This window comes from Maniola hyperantus, chromosome 13 (genome assembly GCF_902806685.2).
Source record: "Maniola hyperantus chromosome 13, iAphHyp1.2, whole genome shotgun sequence".
Classification (NCBI taxonomy): domain Eukaryota; kingdom Metazoa; phylum Arthropoda; class Insecta; order Lepidoptera; family Nymphalidae; genus Maniola; species Maniola hyperantus.
Genome location: NC_048548.1, coordinates 3,844,363 through 3,856,526, shown reverse-complemented (window position 1 = coordinate 3,856,526; position 12,164 = coordinate 3,844,363). Strand labels below are relative to the sequence as shown.

At 38.9% G+C, this 12,164-nt stretch overlaps 1 protein-coding gene across 1 annotated transcript; it reads right to left on the bottom strand.

Moving 5' to 3' along the window:
* Positions 1–4,869: 4,869 nt before the first annotated feature.
* nero (deoxyhypusine hydroxylase nero) lies at positions 4,870–11,235 on the bottom strand. Its single transcript, XM_034974739.2, has 5 exons — positions 10,862–11,235; positions 9,292–9,468; positions 8,618–8,764; positions 7,249–7,438; positions 4,870–5,469 (listed from the first exon to the last, which is right to left on the bottom strand). The coding sequence occupies exons 1-5, from the start codon at positions 11,139–11,141 to the stop codon at positions 5,349–5,351; spliced, it is 915 nt and encodes a 304-aa protein (XP_034830630.1). The 5' UTR covers positions 11,142–11,235; the 3' UTR covers positions 4,870–5,348.
* Between the last annotated feature and the right edge of the window lie 929 nt (positions 11,236–12,164).

Here is a 12,164-nt window from a genome sequence, read left to right as displayed (position 1 = left end):
ACAAGCCTCTGTAATAATATTCGCGTCTCACGTAGATAACATATCCTTATCAAATTTCAAGCGCGATGTGTCAATTTACGGAGCGCTCGAAGAAAGTTATGCGTGACGAATTTTAATCCACTTCAAAATAATATCTACCTGTACTGCCTGCTCAGACCAACCGTGGAACGAAGGCTGCAGTAGGCTTTTATTTTATTATACCCTAGTACGTCTCCCGCACACCGACACTCAAATCGACTATTGGGTAGTTTTAATCGTTGCACGCATCATTATACCTTACACTAGCGGCACGCTATGATGGCCGGTTTGACACATTACAATAGTGATGTGGAATGTCAATTTATTCTCGAACAAAAAACAATTAAGTTTTGTTTTTGTACCTGATTAAATAGGTTTAATAAAACAAAAATGTATATGTTTATTTAATTTATTTGAACGAACTGAATATTTGAACGAAAATGAATATACATACTTTATATGCACACAAGAAACATATGAATACAAAGATACCGAAAAAGGTGCCACAAAAGGCCATAATTAATCAGATTCGTCCATACTACTATTTTCACTGTCGTCACTGCTATCATCACATACATTAATAATTATATGTTCGTTTTCTATAATATTATCTATTTTCACATCTCTTTCATAATCTTCCCTTATTAATTTAACAGTTCTATTCACAACCTTTTCCCAGTCTCCTTTAGTCACATGTTCACAAGCTTCTTCTAATAATTTTAGCATTTTTTTTTGTGGTAAATGGGGGTTCTGTATTGTGTCTTGCAGCATATCCCTTAATTTGAGCCCACACCAACTCAATCGCATTATACTCACAATGGTAAGGCGGTAACCGTATAACTCTGTGCCCATGTTCTAATGCTATTTCGTCAATGACGTATCGGATCTTGGTTGGTTTGTTTTCTTTTAAAAGACGTACTAATTCCGCTTTTAACATATTCATGTTTGCATCTACGCCATTTTTACGAAGCCATGCGACGATATCAGCTTTCTTTTGGGATTGGGCAGGTGGCTTGTCAATTTGCATCGAGTGGTATGGGGCGTTGTCCATAATTATAATAGATGGTTCAGGGAGGCTACACAACATTGAGGTAAACCATTCAGTAAACTTTTCTCCATTCATGTCTTCATGATAGTCTCCAGTGGTTTTTGACGCAAAAGCCATGAGAGAACCTTCGACAAACCCGTTGATGGTTCCGGCGTGACAAATTATAAGTCGCGATCCTTTTCCTACAGGAACTTTGGAAGTAGATGCTGCTGTGTCATCGTTCCAAGAACGGCCTACAGTATGGTTAGCATTAAGCCATGTTTCATCCAAGAACACAACATTTTGCCAATTTTTGATTTCTTTCACTTGCCGTAAAAAAGTATACCTTGCCATCGCTATATCAAATCTTTCCATCAATATTTTGCGTTTGTTACATTTTTGTATCGAAATCCAATGGTCTTCAAAATCTTCGTTAAAGAACTTTCCCCACCGAAGAATAATCCAGCTTCCTTCAGTGAATGCACCAACTTTTTTCTTGTTGGATACTCCTTCTGTAAATAGTAGCCGTAAACATGTCTTCGGATAGCATCGGCATCAAAGCTATCGATGCCTACGACTGGTTTTGCTCGTTTTCTCTTTTTTGGTGTGTGAAGTTTATTTTCTTCTGTGCCAGTCTCGCCATATTTTTTTTTAGTTATCCGTCTAACAGTTCGTTGTCCAATATTAAGCGCATCAGCTACGCGTTCAACCACTGACGTTATAGGTAAAATTGGCCCTCCATTTTGAGCTTCACGATCGAAATAGTTACGAAGGCGTATTAGGAACTCACGTGTCTGACTATTTAGAACAGTTCTCTGCGTACGTTCGGTCATATCGACGAAATCCACAACAAAGGGCTTGAACAGAGTCCAAATTAACGAGCAAGGGTCAACAGTAATGCAGTATCAATATTTGAAATCCAAAGCCAGGTCAAAACTATATCACAATCGCATTGCACTGACAGTTTATACTTTTCGAAGCAACGTCAATTCGAAACTGCTTTGTTTTGCATTGAGCATTGACGCGAGTTTGCCGGAGGTAGTAGTTGTGCTAGCCAGCGATCCTATGTGACGATCGTATTAGATTCCATTTTTAAAAATTTATTGATATTTTTTTGCGATTTCAGAGGTTGTCCACATAGTGAAAATTGTTCATATTCACAAGTACATTCACCCCTTAAATGGTGCAAACTGATTTTTCTACACTTGTATACATTTAAGAAATCAATTTAATAAATAAATTTTGAGTCCTAAACCTAAAACTACATTCGATAAAATTTATGAATCTCTGCACATCACTATCGTCAATAAAGTAATACAATTATTTCCTTCAAAGTCGTTATCAATTAATACGGAACTTCATGAGCGGACAAACGTCAAACCGGCCATCATAGCGTGCCGCTAGTTTAGGGTGAGAGGTATGTGTCTATAGAACGCACCTTAGATTAGATTTAAAGCGAGGTTTAGACTAGCAAGAAATTCTTATTCTTATAGTTATTCCGCAAGTACTTGCAGAATTGTTTACCTGACGCGTCGGTCGCCGCGCGCGTGTTGCTGCACTGCCGCCTCGAGCTGCGCGACCAGTTCCACCGTGCTGCCGCAGACCCACCAGCTGCGTTAAGCCGAGGCGAGGAACAAGGACTGCTGTCTTTATTTTTTCCTAGTATCTCCCCGCACATCGTAGCTCAAATGGTGTTAGACTATTTTGGTTTTAATCGTTCTACGCATTATACCTATACCTTAGATGATGATAATGACAAAAAGGTAAAATTGTCAGCACTTGTATCTCCCCGTATTCCTTACTCTGTACTCACCATGCATAGTACCTACATAATAAATAGCTTGGTGGAGAATAGCGCGCAGACTCTACTTCATTTACGCACATCTCAAAAAATATTTTTTAGGCCGGGGGCAGAACATAGGACTGAAGAATAGTTTTAAATAACATATTGTGATTTGCAGCAACGATTTAATAGTCGTCATAGATATAATCCCCGTGGTTGGACCTGCGACTTCGGCCCGCGAAAGGCGTGTCGTACGACTTGAAGTATCGCCTGACGCGTCGATCGCCGCGCGCGTGTTGCTGCACTGCCGCCTCGAGCTGTGCGACCAATTCCGCCGTGCTGCTGCTTAGAGACACAGGCCGCGATAGGCCGAGGAATGAAGACTGTTCAGATTCCAATATGTTAGGTGACTACAAAAGAAAATCTTCTGTAAAGTATTTAAAATAAAACTAGCTCACCAAGAACTTATTTAATTTTTAAGGTTCCGTACCTCAAAAGAAAAAAAGGAACCCTTATAGGATCACTTTGTTGTCTGTCTGACCGTATGACCGTCGTGTCTGTCAAGAAAATCTATAGGGTACTTCCCGTTGATGTAGAACCATAAAATTTGGTAGGTAGGTAGGTCTTATAGCACAAGTAAAGGAATAAGTAAAACCGAAAATCGTGAATTTGTTGTTACATCACAGAAAAAAAATGTGTTCATGAACAAATATTAATATTTTCAATTTTCAAAGTGAGATAACTATACCAAGTGGGGTATCATATGAAAGGGCTTTACTTGTACAATCTAAAATAGATTTTCATTTTATTTTTATGCATAACTGTTTTTGATTTATCGTGCAAAATGTCTAAAAAATACGACTGTAATACAGAACCCTCGGTGCGCGAGTCTGACTCGCACTCGGCCGGTTTTTTTTCGACACAAGTTAGGCTTAACTGTGATCTCACCTGGTGGTAAGTGCTAATCTATATTATATAAAAGGAAAAGGTGACTGACTGACTGATCTATCAACGCACAGCTCAAACTATTGGACGGATCGGGCTGAAATTTGGCATGCAGATAGCTATTATGACGTAGGCATCCGCTAAGAAAGGATTTTTGAAAATTCATCTCCTAAGGGGGTGAAATAGGGATTTGAAATTTAGTAGTCCACGCGGACGAAGTCGCGAGCATAAGCTAGTGCAGTCTAAGATGGAAGCGGACGGATTTTACGTCAATCTGTTGGCGATGAATCGTCATTTCAAACCAAAAGAAAAGATTAGGTACTCGATCGAGTAATCTTTAGTATATTTTCACTGATTTTACCGACTGAGATATAATATTTTCTAATATCCCGCTTGATACATCATACATACAGTGGCGTAGCTACATAGGGGCTAGGCGGGGCAGTGCCCCGGGGCCCTCAAGCTCAGAGGGCCCTCGAATCCTTACCAGAAAATCTCGATCGAACTGAACTTTTGAAAATTACTCCCAATTTCAAAATAAATATGACAGGTTGCAACCCGGGTTTAATCATGACAACTCTGTTGAGAGAAATTCAAAAGTTATATCTAGGCAATTCCCCTAAATTCTTTCTGTGGGTTAGCAGTGTAGTCAATTTGACGAATAGCGATATGTGCGTTTTATTATTCATCGATGTGCGTTTTATTGTGAATTTGAGTCGAGATTTTTTTTTCGAGAAACCTAACCAGTTTAGATAGCAGTGGGGCCCCATTTTTTGATTTGCCCCAGGGCCCTTAGTTACGTAGCTACGCCACTGCATACATACATCACACATTAGTGGTACATATACTTAAACTTACCACAAAAGTAAATACAAAACTCATAATAATATAATCACTAAATTTCATTAGCTCCATTTCACTAAATTTCATATTCTTATAACATCATATATTTTGCCAAGAAACGTAGGTAAAATAAACTGTAACATGTCTATTAGAAGACTTCCATGACTAAGTAGTGGACATTCCCCACATTTTTATAGCAAAACTGACCAGTTTTTTATAGCAAAAATGAGGCAGAAAAATAAAATATACTGTAACACATAAATACAATTTTTATTGCATATTGAAATAGGTAAGTAAAGTATATTGAACTTAAAAAAATTATAACAAAAATAAATCCGACTTCAATAAAACGCGAAATGAATAATCGGAATGCAACATAACATTTTGTGATACGTGTTGTACAATACCCGGCAAGAAATATTGTACATCGACCTTCAGAGAGAGATGGCGGTTTCGTAGAGCGTTGTCTCTGTCGTTGAGACCGACAAAAACCGAACGAAGCCGAAACCTACAGAAGATTAACAGCGCTCTACAAATCTGCTACCTCGTAAAGCTAAAGGTCGAAGTACATTACTTTCGGCCGCGTACTGTAGGTATCACTTGACGCCTGCCAGTGTAGCCTCGACGTTTTTTTTTTGAACATACTTGTTGTCTTATACCCTTTCAATTTACATTCTTGTTAAGCAAATTAAAGTGTTATTGACAACACAATGAGTACTATTATTGCATACATCAACTGTGAACTGTAAGCAGCGTGTTAGCATATTGGAACTCTGGGCTGTTTTCATATTCCGACATATCCAGCGCCACCTCGCAACTCTCGCGCACTACGGGCCTCGGGTCATTCAAGTACCTGAAATTAATAAAATATTTCATTGTTTTTTTATGCCTGCAGGAAGGAAAATAAAATATAATCCATATCCATACTAATCTATATATATATAAAAGGAAAAGGTGACTGACTCACTAACTGATCTATCAACGCACAGCTCAAACTACTCTATGAATCGGGCTGAAATTGCAGATAGCTATTATGACGTAGGCATCCGCTAAGAAAGAATTTTTGAAAATTCAACCCCTAAGGGGGATTGAAATTTGTGTAGTCCACGCGGGCGAAGTCGCGGGAATAAGCTAGTAGTATTATAAATGCGAAAATTTGTCTGTCCGTCTGTCTATCTGCCAGCTTTTCACGGCCCATCCGTTTAACCGATTTTGGCGAAATTTTACACAGAGATAGCTTGCATCCCGGGGAATGACATAGGCTACTTTTTATCCGGGAAAATCAAAGATTCCCACGGGATTTTTCAAAACCGAAATTCACGCGGACAAAGTCGCGGACATCACCTAGTATACAGCATATATATAGCAGCAGCTTGCATTTTTGCAAAGAAATGGAGGACCGAAATTTTAAAACGGAGTTACTAGGGCTTTATTAGCACGTTCTTAAGGGGACTCAGTTCAGTGCTTTCTTCATACAAACGTAGGAGGGAAATTACAAAAATATTCGATATTGTACGCACAAAACTAAGAATTATATTGATTTATCTCGTCATTATCTAGGTTTATTGATATATAAAACATTGAAAAAAAATATTGATTTAAAAGTTACGAGGCTCAAAAGATTCCTATTTTAACACTAAATTAATGTCAACTTGGGCGTAAATAAATAAGATTAGGGATATAAAAATTCCTAAACAATTTATCATTAGACGTAGTTTATTTATTCATTAGTTAAAATAACTTTACTATGCAAACATAAATTCAGCAGTTTTTTCTTAAAAATACTTTTCCTAAGCCCTTTTCGCGCGCTTGATTTCGGTGAAAATCATCAAGCCTCTCAACTTTCTCATACAATGTCAAGTGAAAAGCAAACATGTTACCCACGTGCGCTGCCAATTTCGGTCGAGCGTCCTGCGTCACCTTAAACAAACTTTTTATTTTTAAGCTGCTTAGTTTTTGCTTATATGACACAAAATACTGTTTAAAATTGTACTTTATTGCATTGTAACAAGAGTCACTATTTATTTAATTTATTATTCGTTGTGGAGTGATCTTTCGGTATTTGTAGTTTGGATGGTTGATTCTATTAAGTACTAGCTGATGCCTACGACTTCGTCCGCGTGGATTTCTGTTTTTTAAAAAACCGGCCAAGTGCGAATCAGACTCGCGCACTGAGGGTTCCGTAGTACAATCGTATTTTATCGACATTTTGCACGATAAATCAAAAACTACTTACTAAATCTCATTCGAACCAATTTTCGGTGGAAGTTTGCATGGTACATCATATATTTTTTTTATTTTGCGTTTCAGTTATAAGTATGGGGAACCCCAAAATTTATTGTTTTTTTTTCTATTTTTGTGTGAAAATCTTAATGCGGTTCACAGAATACATCTACTTACCAAGTTTCAACAGTATAGCTCTTATAGTTTCGGAAAAAAGTGGCTGTGACATACGGACGGACAGACAGACATGACGAATCTGTAAGGGTTCCGTTTTTTGCCATTCGGCTACGGACCCCTAAAAACGTGAATTAGCCTGTGTTCTAGGTCTTTAACTATACTCATGCGTCGATCGATTTTGAATTTATACTATGGGTAGTGATTCTATGATTATATGAAGAGAAAATAGTACCTCTTCAATACTTCTGTGCATTCCTCAGTAGCTATAGAGCCCAACGCCTCGGCAGCCTCGTGTCGAACCATTTCATGTTCCCCTGTATCTTCCAGTGTCTTTATGAGGAACGGCACACTACGCTCGTCCTGCATCTGACCAAAGATGAACGCCACTTCATGGCGGAAAAGCGCACTGCTGGCTTTGAAACCTGGAACATATCAAAACAAAGAAAGAAAAAACCGGCCAAGTGCGAGTCAGGCTCGCGCAACGAGGGTTCCGTACTATAGTCGTATTTTTTCGACATTTTGCACGATTCAAAAACTATGATGCGTAAGAATAAATAAAATCTGTTTTAGAATGCGCAGGTGAAGACCTTTCATATGATACCCCAGTTGATATAGTTATCTTACTTCGAAAATTGAAAATACTAATTATTAGTTCATGACCACAATTTAATTTTTTTTGTGTGATGTAACCACAAATTCACGTTTTTCAGATTTTTCCCGGAATGTCTGCTATAAGACCTACTTACCTGCCAAATTTCATGATTCTAGGTCAACGGGAAGTATCCTGTAGGTTTCTTGACAGACCGACAGACAGTCAGACAACAAAGTGATCCTATAAGGGTTCCGTTTTTCCTTTTGAGGTACGGAACCCTAAAAATGTACAGTATGCGGCGGCAAATAATGTACATCGGCCTTAAGAATCACATTTCGGCTTTGTATTGTCTCTGTCACTCATAGCTATGAGATGTTTTGTTGGTCTCAATGACAGAGACAATGCTCTACATAACCGCTACTTGCTGCATACTGTACCACTACCACTTTTATAAGTCACATTGGCAATTCGTATGCACCACATATACCTAACAGTGGATGCATACAGAATGGATTGGTTTAGATTGGATATTTTCTTTATTGCTAACTAGCTGTCGCCCGCGACTTCGTCCGCGTGGATTTAGGTATTTAAAAATCCTGTGGGCACTTCAATTTTCCAGGATAAAAAGTAGCCAATGTCCTTCCCTGGGATGTAAGCTATCTCTGTACCAAATTTCGTCAAAATCGGTAGAACGGTTGAGCCGTGAAAAGCTAGCAGACAGACAGACAGACAGACAGACAGACAGACAGACAGACAGACAGCACTTTCGCATTTATAATATTACTAGCTGATGCCCACGACTTCGTCCGCGTGGAATTAGGTTTATAAAAATCCCGTGGGAACTCTTTGATTTTCCGGGATAAAAAGTAGCTCTCCAGGTCTTTGACTAACCCATGCCAAAATCTCGTTAATCCGTTGCGACGTGATTGAAGGACAAACCAACAAACAAACACACTTTGGAATTTATAATAAAGGTACTGATTTATGTTACAAAATAAAGCAATCTCACCTTCACCCAAAGCATTAATACTTTCCATTGTGCCCAAATTACGTAAACTAAACATAGCTCTATATCTTTCAAATAATGATTTTCTTTCATCCATCATGGTCTTTTTTAGCTCTTCAATATTAACTTCCTTGCTCGGAGGTGCAGGATCTATGGTATAAGACAAAAACTTCATTTAATATTACTCAACTAGCTGATGCCTGCGACTTCGTTCGCGTCGATTTAGGTTTTTAATATCCTGTGGGAAAACTTTGATTTTCCGGGATAAAAAGTAGCCTATGTCACTCTCCAGGTCTTAAACTATAACCATGCAAAAAATCACGGCGATCTGTTGCTTCGGTGCGACGTGATTGAAGGACAAACCAACAAACAAACACACTTTCGCATGTATAATATGGGTAGTGATAAATCTAAATATATAAAAGGAAAAGGTGACTGACTGACTGACTAACTGATCTATCAACGCACAGCTCGAACTACTGGACGGATCGGGCTGAAATTTGGCATGCAGATAGCTATTATGAAGTAGGCATCCGCTAAGAAAGGATTTTTGAAAATTAAACCCCTAAGGGGGAAATAGGTTGTTTGTGTGAGGGTTTACGCGGACGAAGTCGTGAGCATAAACTAGTCTTATATACATACAAGACTTTATATTATATAAAAATGTATAAAACTACCTATGGATGCATATCGGCTTTGTGATAAATTGCTATTGTTTGTGCTCTCATCCTTTATCCACTTCAGTCGTTGCAATGCTATTTGACATGTTTCTGCGACTTCCACTGCTGGATCATGTTGGTACTTCTCTAATAATGACTGGAGGTCTGTATCGCCGATCGCGCCGAGAGCTTCGCCTGTAATCCAAAAGATAAACAATTGATTTTACATTCAATGAACCAACCACTCCTAAACATGCAGGAAGAAGCAGCCACCAGGCAAGCAATACGCACCACCACCACGCAGCACCACACAAATTCCAAACACACTCGTCACACGTTTCGCCCCGATACTGGAGCATCCTCAGGAGATGTAGACATTCCAATGCACAATTGCTTGCCTGGTGGCTGCTTCTTCCTGCATGTTTAGCAGTGGGAGGGCGGGCGGTGCATTTCGCATGCTGCATGGTGCACCATACAGATTCGACCTGTTTTAGCGGATTATAGCAAATTAAGCTTTTGGGTCATTGTATATCATGGACTTCCGCAAAGTAACGCCTTCTTCTATACAACATTGATTTTACATTTACAAACATAGAGAAAGAGGTGACTTAATTAAAACTTACAAAATACTAAATAATTATTATAATGTCCCAAATTTTGAGAGCATGTTTCCGAGAAGAAGCAATCCTAGATATAGGGGACATGATATGAAGCTACAATATCAATTGCCATCATCAAACCCATTAAAACACTTTCTTACCAACAGAGTTGTTCACATATGGATTCAATTGCATAAAGATGTGGTTATATCAAGTTCTATTAACCAGTTCAAGAATAGATTAACGTTTCCAATAGGTACTCATGCTGCAAGTTACTTGCATAATGCAAATGTAGTAACAAGTAATACTTAAGTACAGTGGCCCTACCGCGGTTGTTTGACAGCTACAATGTCACGATCGCAATCATCTCTGATTGGTTAATGCTCGCTCACTATTGGCTACAATGCATTGTTGCAACAAGAATGGCACAAATTCAGCCAATCAGAACAATTGAGATTGTAATAATGATTGATGCAGGTTTTAGACAATCGCCCTACTGGCTCATTGCATGGGTGTGTATGCACTGCACCATTGGATGGGTGAAAGCTATTATCTAATAGTCCAAGTAGGTATGTTTTTTTAAGGAAGTGTCTAGCCAACCGACCAATGGAAGGCTAATTTATATTTATTGAGCCGACCGTCGTATCGCTAGCCAATCTTTTTTTAATTTCAAATACAAACTAGCCTTTGACTGCAATCTCACCTGGTGGTAAGTGATGATGCAATCTAAGATGGATGCAGGCTAACCTGCAATAGGTATGGCAGTTATTATTAAATCCATACCCCTTTGGTTTTTACACGACATCGTACCGGAACGCTAAATCACTTGGCGGCACGGCATTGCCGGTGGGGTGGTAACTAGCCACGGCCGAAGCCTCCCACCGTAACAAATGTATCACACTGACTAACTAGATTATAATCTTGTGCTGTTTGTATCCAGCAGTTCCAGTGACTGGTTAATAGCAAATAGAGATAACAGAGGAACTCACCAGCTTCATGCCTAACAATCGGGTCTTGATTTTTATCCTCTAACACACTTATCAGCACTGGTACTGCGTTTTTATCCTGCATCTGACCTAGACAGTAAGCTAGTTCATGTTTTAAAAGCACTGATTCATCCTTAAAGCATTCGCTGATGCATTTTATAGCAGTTTGTCCACCTAGGTTGCGAAGCGTAAAAAGTGCCCGAAAACGCTCTTTCATAGGTCTGTTTGGATCGTTTAACACTTTGCCGATGCCTTCTACGGCATCGTCACTTATTTTAATCATTCTATGTATAATTTAGCAAGTTAATTTTAATATGTAAATAAACTAAAATACGAACAACGTGCACCAGGCACGAGTCATAGACCACTCACAGACATATTTCTCTGTGTCTATCACGATTCACGTCTGACGTCTATGAAATGAACCACAGACTAATCCGGGCACCTCCAACAACCAAAGAGAATATAATCACTACAGTACGACAAGGCTCTCTTGGCACTTGAATGAAATTGACAGGGTGGCACTGTTGGCGAACAAAATAATCGAAGCATTTCGAAATGTTCGAAATGCTTCGATTATTCAAACAAGAACAAAGGGGACACTTGACGGCATCGTTAGTTCCGATTTTTACCACGCGCCAAGATAGCCTTGTCGCACTGTACGTTGGTTTTTCCTTAGATTAGGTATAGAGAATAGAGGATATGAAACATCTTTAGTTTGTTGAAGCCACAGATATACCAGATATGCAACTAGCGTGGCCCCCTCAATCCCTCTCGCTCAAGCAGAGGTAGGACTTAGTTACTAGTGAAATGTTATTCCGTCTATTTTACGTTCGCTTCGTAGCCTAGTAGTTATACTGCAACCCACCATTGCACAATAACTTCAAAAACAAAAAACAACAAAACAAAACAATTATTTACTTAAAATACTTGAGTCAACATAACCTTTGTTTGTCAAGATCTCACGTACAAATACATCTAGACAAACAAAAAAGTTGGTACCTACCTATGTAGTACAAGTCCCGCAAATTGCTATTGCGCCGGAACCATGTCTCATTAACATCGAAATGACGTCATTTTGACTTCAGCCGAAAAAAAATACCATCAGCTCGAAACTTCAATCTAGTGCTGACGTCACTGAAATAGCGGCCACGCGCACTAGCAATTTGCGGGACTTATATGAATAGTTCTTGTAAGTAAAGTAGCCTATGTCACTCTGCTCCGTTTCGACACGGTGATGTTGTGATTGAAGGGCAATCCAAGAAACAAACACACTTTCGCATAAGTGGTAATAAAATTATAATAC

Coding starts and splice junctions, on each gene's coding strand:
- nero (XM_034974739.2), bottom strand. CDS start 11,141: ATGATTAAAATAAGTGACGATGCCGTAGAAGGCATCGGCAAAGTGTTA. Junction 9,469..10,861: donor GATTGTTAGGCATGAAGCTG/GTGAGTTCCTCT, acceptor TTTGGATTACAG/GCGAAGCTCTCGGCGCGATC. Junction 5,470..7,248: donor TGCACAGAAGTATTGAAGAG/GTACTATTTTCT, acceptor TATTAATTTCAG/GTACTTGAATGACCCGAGGC.